This window comes from Vanacampus margaritifer, chromosome 1 (assembly GCF_051991255.1).
Source record: "Vanacampus margaritifer isolate UIUO_Vmar chromosome 1, RoL_Vmar_1.0, whole genome shotgun sequence".
In the NCBI taxonomy this organism is placed as follows: Eukaryota; Metazoa; Chordata; class Actinopteri; order Syngnathiformes; family Syngnathidae; genus Vanacampus; species Vanacampus margaritifer.
In genome coordinates this window covers 68,342,218-68,356,513 of record NC_135432.1, presented here as the reverse complement: position 1 = coordinate 68,356,513, position 14,296 = coordinate 68,342,218, and the positions used below count along the sequence as shown (strand labels likewise).

At 49.9% G+C, this 14,296-nt stretch overlaps 2 protein-coding genes across 9 annotated transcripts; both read right to left on the bottom strand.

Annotated features, from left to right (window-relative positions):
• Window positions 1-637: 637 nt before the first annotated feature.
• Window positions 638-5,917, bottom strand: wdr89 (WD repeat domain 89). Of its 2 annotated transcripts, XM_077565561.1 has the most exons (3): window positions 4,894-5,917; window positions 2,979-3,500; window positions 638-2,007 (listed from the first exon to the last, which is right to left on the bottom strand). In XM_077565561.1, exons 2-3 carry the CDS (start codon window positions 3,369-3,371, stop codon window positions 1,339-1,341), a joined length of 1,062 nt encoding a protein of 353 aa, XP_077421687.1. In that variant the 5' UTR covers window positions 3,372-3,500; window positions 4,894-5,917; the 3' UTR covers window positions 638-1,338. The 2 variants fall into 2 exon arrangements, with proteins under 2 accessions (XP_077421687.1, XP_077421696.1); XM_077565570.1 differs by lacking the exon at window positions 4,894-5,917 and having other exon boundaries at window positions 2,979-4,008.
• A 139-nt stretch (window positions 5,918-6,056) lies between these two features.
• nubpl (nucleotide binding protein-like) lies at window positions 6,057-14,278 on the bottom strand. Of its 7 annotated transcripts, none has more exons than XM_077565581.1 (11): window positions 13,965-14,278; window positions 12,948-13,092; window positions 12,842-12,876; window positions 12,017-12,107; window positions 11,125-11,164; window positions 10,700-10,835; window positions 9,673-9,766; window positions 8,383-8,468; window positions 7,440-7,560; window positions 6,436-6,518; window positions 6,057-6,353 (listed from the first exon to the last, which is right to left on the bottom strand). In XM_077565581.1, exons 1-11 carry the CDS (start codon window positions 14,091-14,093, stop codon window positions 6,291-6,293), a joined length of 1,023 nt encoding a protein of 340 aa, XP_077421707.1. In that variant the 5' UTR covers window positions 14,094-14,278; the 3' UTR covers window positions 6,057-6,290. The 7 variants fall into 7 exon arrangements, with proteins under 7 accessions (XP_077421707.1, XP_077421717.1, XP_077421734.1 ...); XM_077565591.1 differs by having other exon boundaries at window positions 10,718-10,835; XM_077565608.1 differs by having other exon boundaries at window positions 10,745-10,835; window positions 13,965-14,269.
• Window positions 14,279-14,296: the final 18 nt, after the last annotated feature.

Genomic DNA, 14,296 nt, shown 5'->3' with positions numbered 1-14,296 from the left:
CTCGAGTAAATTGTGTTTTACCATTCGCGGTATGCATTTCTATAGCGGTCGCCATTGACGTTGGTTGCATCCACGTCGGTCGGTGAAGTCGGGGTATTTTTTTAACGACTTTGCAAGTGGGATTTCTATGACGTATTAGGACCACATATCAAAATAAAAATAAATTGGGGGGGGAGAGGGTTGGGCAATATTCTGGAGAAAAAAAACCTCACAAATTTGCCACTTTATTAAGTCGCGAATTTTACCAGGGTTTTTCCTGTGTTCAAAATTCAGAGGCGGCCACCTCCAGCCTAAGCCACTGATATCCAATGACGGAGGCACGTGGTGGCCACTCTGATACTATGATTGTATTCAATTTAAAATCAAATTACGCTGAATAACATGAAACAATTGGTCACCCTACTCGTGGGTCAGATGAAGTCCATCCCAGCACGGACCTTTTGCAGGTGACATTACAGCCCTCATGGGAACGCCCCCTCATGGGAACGCCCCCTCCGGGACGCTGGACGGCAAAAGAGCCACTTGCCTGTATTGTAACCATTGAATCTCGTACAGCCTAAAGTCCTTCATCCAATGGATGATCTTATAAAATGGTCATCTGTTGCTGTGCGGTCGCTTGTACAGACAGACAAAGGAGTCATGCAAATGTTGCTTTTTAATGGCATACCTGCTCATGAAGACAAAAGACGTCGATGGATAGCGGCAATCGACAGAAAGGACTGGCAGGCCACAAAGTATTCACGGATTTGCAGCAATCGTTTTTTGCAAGCTTAGTAGATAAATGTTGATACATTTTACTCGAAAACGTACACTCTAGCAAAGATTGTAACAGAGGTGTCGAATTGCGTGCTTCGAATCACATTAACCAGCCAGATAGTTCGCATCCGCTCCAACTGCAAAAACACACAGCTTAGTTTTAAAATGCACCTTCTTTAAAAAGTGCATTTGACTGTTTAATAATGTGCCATTTGGTCTTTGTGCTTGGACTTTTGCACTCCGAGTCATATTCATGAAATTGCCGCATAGCTTGCCAATACGATCCATTGCTAGCAAACAGAACATCATCACAGCGTTTCAATATAGAACCGACTGTGTCAAAATAAGTCGGTCAGCATGATCAACAAGTTTGACCTCTGCATTGCGAGGCATGTCGTCGCCAGGTGCAGCATCTCGTCCCAGAGACCCAGCCAGCGACAAGCGTTTGAATCAGCCCCGCCCGGCGGAAGGAGAAGAGACGGCGTCGACGACATCATGATAAAGCTTTTCAAAAAGTGGAACCAACTTCAAGTCGGACCTCCTGAAGAGAAACAAACGCAATCTTGGCTGCAGTCCGCTGGCCTATTGGCTTCCAGCCGGAAGGCAGAGTGCGGTCCCCGGTTTCCATAGCGACAGGCGCGCGTCCTCCCCGCCGGTGACCAGCGTCCCGCGGGCCTCGTCCCAGGCCAAGCACCTGACGGTGGCGGTGTGTCCCCCGCGCAGATCGGCGAGGAGACGCAGGCCGCGGTGGTCGCACTCCATCAGCTGGACGTCGCCGTCCCTGTCGCCGCCCACCACCAGCAGCTTGCCCGCCCCCTGCAGCCAGGCCCCGCCCACCAGGTAGTCCGGGCCCCGGCCGCCCGGCCTCAGCTCCAGGCGCCGGACGTCCGGGCAGCCGAAGACGGCGAGCGCTCGCTCCGTGTCCAGCTGCCGCAGGTCCCACAGGCGCAGCCCCTCGTCGCGGCCCAGGCACAGCAGGCGGCTGCCGTCGGGCGCCGCCCAGCGCACGGCCGCCGCCGCCGACTCGGCGTTGCAGGTGCACAGCAGAGCCTCGTCCTCCGAGCCGCGCCGCAGGTCAAACACGTTGACCAGGCCGTCGGCGGAGCCCGACGCCAGCCGGTCCTTGTCGTGAGGGTGGAAGCGCACCTGCGTCACGTCGTCGCTGTGCGACTCGGAGTAGGCGCCGAGCGGGGCCGCGTTGGGCTTCCTGCTGTCCCAGAACACCAACAGGCTGTCGGCGGCGGCGTCCAGCTGCCGCAACAAGCACAAACCACAGGGAGGACATGAGCGCAGGAGCCAGCTATCGTGCGGACGCATTTATTTGCACAGAAGCGCTCCTTCGGGTTGCCGCAATCCCCTCCTCCCACACACCTGAATCAAATGATCAGCCCGCTGATGAGCTGAATGGGGTGTGCTGGAGGAGGGAAGCCTCTAAAACCGTGGTCGGTCCTGCAAGTTTTGGAGGTTTCCCTTCTCCAACACACCTGATTCACACCATCAGCGCATCATCAGCATAAGCCTGAGAGAAAGATCCTGTTCATTGGAATCAGCTATGTTGGAGGAGGGAACCCTGGAAAAGCTGCAGGACCGGATGAGTGTAGGGCAGGGGTGCCCAAGGTTGGGCCTGGAGAGCCCCTCTCCAGCCTGTTTTCCCACGTTCCTCTCCACTAACACACCTGATTGACAATCAGGTTCGTAATCAGGCTTTTGCAAAGCTTTCGGATTATCTGATCATTAGATTCAGCTGCACTGCAGGAGGGAAACATGGAAAACAGGCTGGATAGGGGCTCTCGAGTACCGGACTTGGGCACCCCTGGTCTAGGGTATATTAGGTCGATGACCTCAAGTCAAAGTCTGGTCCTCAGCCTGTGTTTGTTGAAACGCGTCCTCCACTAATCCCACGCCAAAAGAAGCTGGAGCATTTTTTTTTCTTTCTTTTTTCGGAGCGGCCGCAGGAACAATCGTTTGTGGCAGGAACGATCAACCTGAAAAAGATTTTTTTCTTTCCAAACACCAGACTGACGGCAACGCTTTTTACTTGTTGGTTGCAGCGCAAGTGATTCGATCGTCTTCCCGAAAGGAGCTCGTCGCTTAAAACTTTGGATCGAAATCATTAAAAACAACAAACGCGGCAGTTGCTCGCGGCTCGCCATGAAGCGGTTGCCCGCTACCCGCTGGCGACGCCCGCCGGACCTCTTTTCCAAGCCACTGGCAATACTGACCGAGGTGCCGGCGCAGAGCAGCACGTCGCCGCAGCTCAGGTCGAAGCTGCCGAAGACGTGCGAGGGGTCGCCACCGAACACCTGAGCGGCGCCGCCGGCGGGGATGCGGATGTCCCAGGCCCGCACCGTCCTGTCCTCGGACGCCGAGTAAAGGAGGTCGGGCCGCGCGCGAGCGAAGGTCAGCCCGCACACGGGGCCGGCGTGGCCGCGGTACTCGGCCAGCGGACGCAGCGTGGCCCCGTCGTGCAGCCGCAGTGCCAGGTCCGAACAGGACGCGGCCAAGGTGGCGCCGGCCGGGTGCAGCGCCACGTCCAGGACGTAGACCGGCTCGCCGGGAACGGCGCCGCGCAGCGCCGGCCGCAGGACCCTAACCTCCGGCGGCGAGGCCTCCATGCTGCCGGCACCGCCGCTTTCCTCAAACGCGCCGCCTGAAAGCGGATCTTGCAACTGTTGCCGCAGTCACAAGAGATTGCGGGCGGCGCTGATGATCCTGCGAGCGGCGCTGATAATCCTGCGAGCAACCTGAAACACACAACAACTAACATTTGCACATTTGTTGTTCATATTCAATCAAACAAACGCAAATGTTTCAACATCGGACAAACTCCAAAAGTACACAAATGTTGCCCGCCACCGCCTTTTTTTTTTTTTAATTACTTGGAACAAAGTACACAAACGCCTTTTATTCATATCTGATGAAAATAGTGCTGTTCGATGCCAGTGGTTTTTCCAGATCGATACCAGTACAAGAACTCGCACAGTATTCCCCGATACCAAGTAGACGTACCACGTGTACTTTTGGCACATTCAAAAAAAAGCAGCAAAGAACCCAATATTTCTATTTTGCTTCAATTGGCATGAAATCCCCAGCAATTTTCTATTCTTCTCATTTCTAGTCCCTGGTTGTAAAACGGTCACAAAACTGGTATCGGCTGCCGCCACAAGTACCGATACTTTGGTATCAATGAAGCCAAAAAGTACACAAAATGTTGCTTGTTGTTATTATTGTTACCGCTAGATGAACATTTCTTTCAAACACAAATATTACATTTGTTTTCATATAAACGTGTGTTGGGTTTATGACGGCAATTAAAATCCTTTAAAATTGTAATGATCCAAAATGGCTGGAAAAAAGAGAGTGATTTGATTTTGTGGGCACAATTTGTGTACTTTTCTTCTCAATTTGGAAAGAGAATTTTATTGTATTTTTGTCTCGGCATACTTGCGACCGTTTTACAATCAGAAAGTAGAAATGAGAAGAAAAGAAAGTTGACGTTTATCAACATCTGATGTATTTTTATTATTGTTATTATTATATCAGTCTTTCTTTAAAATAACTGGCCACGTTTTTCGGGAAAAGTTCTGCATATCGAAAGTAGCAGCGGTATCAGAACTTTGAGTGACTCACGCTGGTATCGATCCGGGACATTTTTTCCTGGGGGCCCAGTAAGCCCTGGGGCCGCTGTTCGACTCTCCCCAAGTCCTGCGTGGTCGTGCCGTGCGTGCCCTTGGGCAAGACACATCATCCGTCTCGCTCACACGCATCCTGGCAGCCAGTGCGTGCACTTTTAACCATTAAGCAATTTTACTTCAAATACTAAGACAAAATCCTTGAATGTTTTTGAATTTGACCAACATTAGAGAAAAATGAAAACATTTTCGGGGGGGGGTCAACAAATGATGAAAAATAAACACTTAAATCTGAAGCGAGTAAATGAAGAAAAAGTCTGCAATGTGTTAAGTGAGAGTTGCCGGCTGACGCTGACTGAAGCAAGTCGTGGACATTTTGGGAGTTCAACTTGAGGCGAAGCAAACTAAAGAAAAGGAGCCGAGCCAGACGTTCCGTTTAATCATCAAGTGTGTCAAACCTTCGACAGTCGTCATCGTCACGTCCGCGGCACGACCAACAACTTACCTGCAAGCCGACGATCGCTTTGGTGAGGTGAGGAAGGAGAACACTCAGAACAGGTGACGCGGACGAGAAGCGCAAACAGGCGCGGTGTCACGCTTACCGGAAGTCCGGCCGGAAACACACACACGACCAAAAGTTCCGCTTCGTGAAAACCGCCAACGCCAAAGATGAGCCCTCATTGTTGTCCTGAGGTGGACTTCCGGTCCGACATGAGGTCATTTTAGCGGCACGTTTGCTTGTATGTCGTTTTGTGAATCTTTTGAATGACGTCACAGGCCATCTTGTGGGTCATGAATTGACTTCCCCATCGGATTGAGAGCAGCGGTATTCCAAAGTGGGTCCTGCGGGATGATTTGGGATGTTTCCCTGCTCAGACCATCGACATTCACCGAAACGTTTTTACGCAAAATGGCGGATGTTAAAGTAAGACATGTTTGGGGAGATGAAGGAACACGATTCTTTTTAGAATTGAACCCATGAATGCAATTTTAGATGAGAAAACTGTCCTTTTATGTGGCGTCATCTCGCGTCTCCGTTCGCAAAAGAACAACGAGTCGAATCTTCACAACATTTGATAACAAATTTCTGAACATTTGGATGGAAACCTGACTATGTTTTTTTCATTAGCAAGACTTGACAAGCGACTTGCGTTTTTGGTTTGACTTTCTACGCGTGTCACACCACCTTCAATAATCCTGGAAATGTCCCAAAAGACGTGATGTGAATCGGCATCCTGGAACGACATCAAGGGAAGAATCACCGGTGAAATTTGGTCCTGCTTTTTTTGAGACAACCTGATTTGAATTTGGACCACTTGAATTTCCTTTCATATGGGTTTGTTGTGAACAATATGTTTAACAGACATCTGGAGTTGAAATTTGGTATGAAAGTGAACGTATAAATGTCTATTAGCGGTTATTTGTACGTCTAAGAATGGACGACGGCTCGAGATGTAGACGTCTACAAAAAAAAAAAAAAACTTTCATTATTCAACCAGTTGGGGAACGTTTTTAGCCAAGACGTCCAAGTACCATTTAGACGTCTTATAGACGGGGGAAAAAAATACTCCTGAACTGGTGACGGGAGCGCGCATGCGCGCCGACGTTTAATTTGCAGTCGGCCACGTGATCAAATCAATCAATGCATGAATGAAGGAAGAGGGAACGTTCGCAAAACCGTCAGCAGCATTTTATTTCACATTCCAAATTTTGAGTGAGAACTTGAAGCGTCAACGATGGCACGAGTAGCCATTTTGTTCAAAAACAACCTTGTGCCGGGTCAAACCACCCGAGCTGGGAAATGAGCGGGAACAGTGCGAGCGAGACTTTGCGCGTTTATTGGAGGCAAAAGTTGCCATCTGCTTTCGTCTCCAAAGTTTCGCCTGGCGCGTGCGGAGGCCGTCAAGTGGCGATCTGCTCCAGCCTGCGGACCACCGCGCTCGCCAACTTGATGTAGGACAGCGCCTGGATGCAAAAGGCCACGCAATCGTTACAAGCTTCTCACGCCGATCGGAAGAAGAATCGGAAGAAGAATCGGAAGAAGCACCTCGGGACTGCCAGGCGATGACACGACGACGGGCGTCCCGAGGTCAGACGTTTGTCGGATGTGGACGTGAAGAGGAACGTCACCTGAGACCGGCACAAGTCACGCAAGATGCCTTCACACACGGCTTGCATTAGCCAGCCATCCGTCCATCCAGCCATCCATCCGTCCATCCAGCCATCCATCCATCTGTCCATCCATCCATCCAGCCATCCGTCCATCCCGCCATCCATCCATCCAGCCATTCATCCAGCCATTCGTCCATCCAGCCATCCGTCCGTCCAGCCAGCCATCCAGCCAGCCATCCATCCGTCCATCCATCCAGCCATCCGTCCATCCAGCCATCCATCCGTCCATCCATCATCCGTCCATCCAGCCATCCGTCCATCCAGCCATGTGTAAAATAAGGTATTCATGGCTTAAAGTTGTGTTCCTACAATCTAAACAGCTATGAGTGATTTTGAGTTGAATGTTTTGGGCAAAAGTGTTTTTCTAAAATAAATGTAAAATAAAAGTTCTATTTATCTTTTCTTTCTTAAATAATGAAAAGAGCTCAACGTGCAATTTAAGGCACGTTCCCTTCCTTTAAACATGGAGAGTAATTACAAAGTGGCCTCATTCCACAATTTTGAAAACAAATTCAAATAAGCCGTCAAAGTTACTTAGCAGCCGGCAGCCAGACACTCGTTGCTCATGCTAACAGTTAGCCGCTAGCTGCTTACGTCAGAGACTTCACACAATGACGGCGTAATGAATGAGCGGTTTCTTAGCGTCCTTGTTAGTGTGTTGTTGTTTTTATACATTGTTGATATTCAAAATGTCTTCATGTTTGATTTATAAAAAGGACTTATTATTTGCCACAGCCACTTTTTGTGAAAAAGAACGTGGCTGTGCCATTTTGGGACGCACGACGTCAACGTGCAGATTTCCATTCCCGCCACGGCTGAGGACGGACGGACGGACGGATGGACGGACAGACGGACGGCGCGACGGTGGATCGGCCGTACCTAAAAAAGCGACTCCCAGGGAGTCCGCCAGCTGCCTGGCGCCGTCCGAGCCGAAGATGTCCGTCTGCTGGCGGCACTTGGGGCACTCGAACGTGCTCATGTTCTGCACCAGGCCCAGAACCTGCAAGCACACACGCACGCACGCACGCACGCACGCACGCACGCACGCACGCACGCACGCACGCACGCACGCACGCACGCACGCACGCACGCATACGGCATGACAAGAGGACAATGCGGCCCGCCAGACCCAAAAACCAAAGCAAGCATCAGGAAAGGATTACGAATCTTCCAGGATTGAAATCAATCAAACTCGTATCGACTTCCAGTCTTCCTCTCGGTTTCTTATTGACGTGCTAAAAATACAAATTCATGCATAAGAACGTCCACATTTGCACGTTCTGAAGCGCGTCTTTCGAAGTGCGCGGCAGTTGTCAATTTTCCATGGCGCACTTGAACGCACCAGCGTTCTGACGTCACCCGCTCGCGCTAAATGCATTTCCTTGCCAAAGTCGTCGTCGATCAAGTTTGGGGTCCGAGTGAAGCCTTGCACTTGCTAGCAGACTTTGTGTGTGTGTGGGGGGCGCTTTTGTCTTTGCTACATTGTGGGGACTTTTTGCTGGTCCCCACAAGTTCCGACCTCTTTTTGAGGGTCAAAATTTGGTTTTAGAGTTTGGGTTTGAATTGGGTTCTGCTTGAGGTTAGGATAAGGAATGGGGTAGGCAATCCCTTTTCATGGATGGGGTTAGGGGGCGGGGCCAGGAAATGCATCATGTCAGTGAGATGTCTCCACGACGTGCGTGCGCGTCGCGCTGTAATCTGTTAGGATGTCGGGTTCCGGTCAAGCGTGATGCAGGTCCGGATGGCGCTCCGATTGGAGGGAAGATTGCCGACACACACACGAGCATCCACAGCAGGTTCTCACAAGCGACGGTTTTTTTACCGGCACGTTGACTTTCTTAAACATTTGCACTCCTCTGCGAGCGTCCTGCAGGGCGACGTCCTGAGGCGTCGACACGACCACCGCGCCTGCACGCAAAGCAAAAAAAAAGGGGGGGGGGGGATGACGTTTTGTCGAATGGCTCCTCCTAGAAGAAGCTTTTTGCGAGCGTTTTCCCGAGATTGTTGACGTGGTTTCAAGCAGACCCAGTTGATGATGTCACCCGGCCCCCACCTAAACCCCCACAACGCGCTTCACTGGGGAAGTCAAGTCGGAAGTCATTTTGTGGCTTCGGAGGTGGCAAATTGTCGACTTTGACGGGATGGCGACACGTTCCCACGTTTTGCCTTTTGGCCTTTCCGAGCGCGTTTTGCTTCCTTCCGTCTTCAAATGCTTTCCGCGCGCCTCAACTTGACGTTCCTGCGTCTTCCTCAGCCACGTTTCTTCTCATTTCATTCGGCGACGCCGTCGGAGCTCTTCGGCTTAACGAGGCGATGAACAAATCCCAGGAAAAGTCGATCGGAGCGTTATTTGGGATCCTTCCAAGATTATTTTCGTTAAGCAAAACTAAAAGTCCATTTCGTTAACAAAATAAAAACAAAAATGCTTTTTAAAAAACGAAAACAACAAAACGAACTATAATGATAGCAAAAATGTCTTTGGTCATTAATGGAAAACTTCTTCGCCTTTGGGATGATTTGAAATGCGATTTGAAGTGGATTCATTTTGGTATTAACTGGGATAAGAATATTTGAAAGTGTGTCACACAGAATGACGTCATCGAGCAGCAGCCAATAGAAAAGCACCTTCAGGCGACGTCGCTCCCATGTTGGTGTTTTTCTTCATATTGTGAAAAATGCTTTTTTTTAACTAAAACTAAAACCTAACTAAAAAAAACAAAAACTAAAAACTAACCGGAAAAAAACCCCAAGTCAAAACGAAATGAAAATGGCCAAACTCTAATAACGCTGCGTCCATCGGAGTCCCGTTGAAAACAAGTTTCAATGTGATGGTGCACTTGGCTGAGGGTGTGCTCACTTATGCAACAAGGCCGTTACCTTGGCAGTCTACCACTTCAGTTGAGGTCACACGAATGGTGGGAACGCTTTGCAATGATTTGTCTTTTTCGCACGCCTGGATCTGAAGCGGCGTATTCGCTCTTTTCATCGTAGACGGCCTTCGTTGTCGTTAACAACCGGAGAGACAATGAGATGTTTGCGTGCGCCATCAATAAATTCATATCAACTCTAAATCAAACCTCAAACTCTTCCTTGGCATTGCGGACGCGCTAACCTGCGATCGGGACGCTCTGCGTGATGGTCAGCTGGACGTCGCCCGTGCCGGGGGGCAAGTCCACCACCAGGTAGTCCAGAGGGCCCCACGCCACCTGCACGCACGCACGCACACGTGCATCAGATGGACGGAGACGTGCTTACTTGGACACGCGCACACGCGCACGCGCACGCACACGCGCACGCACACGCGCACACCAGGGCCAGAAGCGACAAAAAAACAACAACATTTCGTTCATGAAATCCAATCAAAATGAGATGAAAATGTTTGTCTTTGGTCGACGTGAGCCTTTGGGGATGATTTGCAATGTGATGGGAAGTTTTTTCATTTGGATCTGAATTGGAATAAAGACGTGTGACGTCATCTTGCAGCGGCTTCAGGCGACGTCGCTCCAATTTGGCCGGCTTGACTTTTGCCTCGCCTGCTTTTTCTTTTCATTCGGCCCAAAATGCGACGCCAGCTAACGGGCTACTTTTTTCATTTGAATGGTCTTTGTTCACAATTGCGCACACGTAATACACATTAAAAAAAAGCAATACTGAAACTCACTCAAAGTAAAAGAAACTCAAATGAATAAAAACTAACAGCAGCGCCCTAAAAACGAGTTAAAATAACAAAATAAAAACCATCTGAAATGAGAATTGCAAAAGTAGAACAACCCTGCTTTTCATTATCTTTTCTTTTGTTTTTTTTAACTTCATGACTTGCTTCCTTCTTTGGACAATCTTTCAATTGTGTTTGGTTGCTAGAAGATCTTTATTATTATTATTGAAATAAATGCCGGTTCCGTGTTGAATGCAAGCCAAGAAGAATGTTATTATCGTGTCATAAAGTCAATTCAGGCGCGATCCGACGTCTTCTGCGGCGTCGGACGCAAAACGGCAAAATCAAGACATCCAAAATCAACCCCGAAGCTCACGAGGACGACAAAAACATTTGAAGGTTTGCATGGTTTCATTTGCAAAAAAAAGATGCTTTCAGTTGCTTTTTTTTGGGGTGTGAATCCTTTGCAAAGGCTTTGTCGAACCTTGGTGCGCGCACATACTTGCAGCCGGGGAGGCGGCGTGCCAACCTGCGTGAGCAGCTTGTGGAGGGCCGACATGACCATGAGCCCCCTCCACGCCACGGCGGCGTCCTCGTCCACCAGGAAGCCCATCGACATGCTGGCGGCACACGACAGCGCGTCAAAGTCAAACCTCGCGCCGACAGTTGGCGGCCGTGGGAAGGAAAAGTCGCCTTTCCGGTCGACACTCCCGCCAAACGTGGCCAACAAAACTGCATTTGGAGTTGCAAGTTGAAGCGCTCAACAAACCGGGAAGAAGAAAAAAGAAAAGAAAGAGGCAAAGGACGGGGCCCACTCGGACCTTTCAAGCCACCGCCGGGGGGGAAAAGCAGGCGCTTCAAAAGGTAAGCAGAGCTGCAGCAGAGATAATGTTTACGTTCGAGACTCACCAGGGGATGCCGTAGTTGGTCAGCGGGATCATGTGATGATCTGCACACACAATTTGTTTTGAATGCAAACAAACGTTTCACAGGGTCAAGATCAGCATGTTTGTTCGCCCTTTGACCTTTGCCTCATCAGCCACAACAAGCCATTTGAGATTGCTCATAAATGTATGAAAACGGGTCAGGCCAGTCCTCCAGTTGCGGCCGACTTCCGTTCCTACGCCGGCGACGTCACCCCAATTTGGACGCGAGTCCGAGTTCCCGCTTAAAGTCGATATTGACATCAAACGCGTCCAACAGTCGTTTGAAAAAGCATTTTTGCGCGACCCGGAAGCAATATTTGGTGTTTCCGCACGGACGTGGATTGCTGACGGACGAGCTCATGAAAACTTCAACACGTAAATGTGCCGACGGCGAGCCGACGTGCTGAAGGACGTCCGTCGCGGGACGCAACAACACAACTTCAAAGAACTCAAAAATGGGAAAAAAAGGCGGCTACGGACGAGGCGCCGGCGCCGGCGCCGCCAAGTCAAAAGGACCGAGGTCGCGTACGGCGTTGCGCAGTGTCCAAGAGTACCGATTTTTCTCACGACATAATATTAATATTTGGAGTTTTGAACAGATTGATGACGTGATTTGCATTCATTTGAATGGGGAAGCTGCTTTGAGATACAAACACGGCGATGGGCCCAATGAAGCTCGTATCTCAAGACGCCACCGATGTCACGCTGTAACAAACTCTTACCATTTGAATGCATTTGATGAACGGATCTTTGTCGAATGAAGACGTTTTCCTTGTTGATTTCAAATGTCCTTTTCCAAATCCATTGCGTCCCGTTTGCGGCCCACGTTTGCACACGCCTTCAAATGTATGATGATGTTCATGTTGCTGCGTTACCGTGAGTGAGCTGCGGGTTTCCCTTCAGGTTCATCATTTTGGGAATGGACGGACCGTAGATGTCAGCGTCCAGCAGACCCACCGACGTGCCCTGGAATGAAGGACGAAAATAGCAACAAAGAGCAAAATGGACGCTTTGCAACATTTCATGCCAAAAAGTGACGACGACGGCGCCGCCGCCGCCGCCGCCGCAGCCGCCGCCGCCGCCGCAGCCGCCACCGCAGCCAAGGATCTTTTCATGCCAACATTTAGCACAGTTTTTTTGGTTTTGCTCTTCTTTGAGATACGCCGGAGACGCACTTTCACCGTCTTTGCTAACGCTTGCGATTCGCCTCCAGTAGTAGAAAGTCAACAAAAAGATTTTCAAATGGAGACGCCTCATTTTCATTTCAATAAATAAATAAAAGGCCACATTGTGTCATTAAAAGTCAGCTACAAACAGCTTTGGAGGTTTCAAAGCAAAGTCAAGAAATTTGGAGCAGCTTCCAAAAAAAAAAGGGGGGGGGGGGCAACGCAGAGTGCAAGAACAAAAACAAATGAGTATGAAAGCGCTGTCCAAAGATGCTCTTTGCAACCGGACTGACAAACATTCACACGCAATTCAAACATTTGGGTTGAACCTTGATTCTATTCGCTGCGATAATAAAAGACAGCTTCAAAAGAGGGGACCCGAGAAAAAAAAAAGGTTGTTTGAAGGCCGACTTTGGCCAGAGTACGTCCTTGCACGCGTTCGTCACGGGGCTGGACGGCAATTCCCCCCCCCCCCCCCCCCCCCCACCAAATAATAATTGTTGGGCGGTGCGGCGTCCACCGAAGCTTCCTCACCGGCCGGTCGGCCGCCAACGCCAGCGCCAGGTTGACTGCGGAGGATTCACAAGAGAAGGCTTTTGCAAAAGCCGGCGTGCACCAGCGATGATGAGGCGCGCCGTACCCGCAGTGGTGGACTTTCCCACGCCGCCTTTCCCCGAAGCCACCAGCAGCACCTGGCGGACCCCCGCGATGGCCTTGCGCTCGGGGAGGCCTCGAGACATCAGCTGCTTCTGACGCTCCGTCAAGGTCGTCGCGTCCGCCGACATCTGCAGTGACGACGAGACGCAAAACCACAGGCTGGTGTTCATTTGGTCGACGCAAACGAAACTAAAATCCTTTGGTCGACACACATTTTTCACCGGACTAAGACTAGACGAGACTAAAACCCTCATTAATCAAAAATAACTGGGGCTAAGTCAGTCTGCTTTTTTCTTTTGTATTCTTTTGATCCCGATTGGAGTTTTCTTGTACAATGCTAGTTTCCACGTCGGCAAAGGTGATTTTGGGGCAAATGCTTGAGATTGTACAATATACTTTGCGACCCACCTTACTTCGAGCGCTCGCTATAAGGACCGGAAGCTGAGATCCACAGCGGTGACGTATTTTGCGTTTTTGTGAGGAAGAGGGAGGAGCGTCCATAAATGCTTCGCAAATCCAGGCATGGAGCCATAGCTGCCGTCGACTGGGGGTTTTAACTTCTCTACTACACTTTTGACATCATTTGAAGCAGCACAATTGATATGAAATAAACGCTGCGGCAATGTTTGATGACGCAATCGCTCACAGTGTCGCGCGTGGATGACGTCCCTGTCCACATTCTTACGCTTGTACCTAGCGCTCTCCAACACTCGGTTGAAGAGCGTAAGGGTGTACGGAGTGCGAGTCTTGAGACAGAGCCACACTTATACATACAGATCCGTGGTGTGAGCCCAGCGACCGGATGTTAGCACGAAAGCACTCCGACCACGCATGCGGTCCATCATCGAATCAGATTGCGCTATGATCATCGTTTGATCAAAGAACAATAATAGAGAATGTTGACGCAACGTGATACTTCCGGTGTCGTCGCTGTCAACAAACGAATCTTAACGCAAAGCAAACCACGACTCTGGAGAAAGAAAGGTCCAAAAATACTCACGTGCCGGCGCGTAAAGTGTAAACAGCGGGCAGACTGGCCTTTTATTTGTGGTCTGGCTCGTAAAAGCAGTGATTTGTTGGCGTGTGCGCTCATCAAACAAGAAAGTCTGCCGTAAGTGAAGTGCGCCATGTTCGAGCTGCTCCACCGGATCACGTGATGCGCGTCAGTGTTGCGTAAAGTTACGAAACCTTTTCAAAAACAATACTTACGGGATTCGTTATGGAAAGACTATTATTATGAATGGAAGACAATAAACAAATGTTTCGGTATGGTAGGGATTGTTAATTCACAAGGCAAGTCCTGACGGCGAACGACGCGCGCAACTTTGAGCT

What these genes read in the sequence shown, in the direction of transcription:
- wdr89 (XM_077565561.1), bottom strand. Translation starts at nt 3,371, where the DNA reads ATGGAGGCCTCGCCGCCGGAGGTTAGGGTCCTGCGGCCGGCGCTGCGC. An exon ending in TGCTCTGCGCCGGCACCTCG is followed by an intron (nt 2,008 to 2,978) that starts GTCAGTATTGCC and finishes TTGTTGCGGCAG; the next exon opens with CTGGACGCCGCCGCCGACAG.
- nubpl (XM_077565581.1), bottom strand. Translation starts at nt 14,093, where the DNA reads ATGGCGCACTTCACTTACGGCAGACTTTCTTGTTTGATGAGCGCACAC. An exon ending in ACCAACTACGGCATCCCCTG is followed by an intron (nt 10,836 to 11,124) that starts GTGAGTCTCGAA and finishes GTGTGCCGCCAG; the next exon opens with CATGTCGATGGGCTTCCTGG. An exon ending in CCTGGGAGTCGCTTTTTTAG is followed by an intron (nt 6,519 to 7,439) that starts GTACGGCCGATC and finishes TGCCGGTCTCAG; the next exon opens with GTGACGTTCCTCTTCACGTC.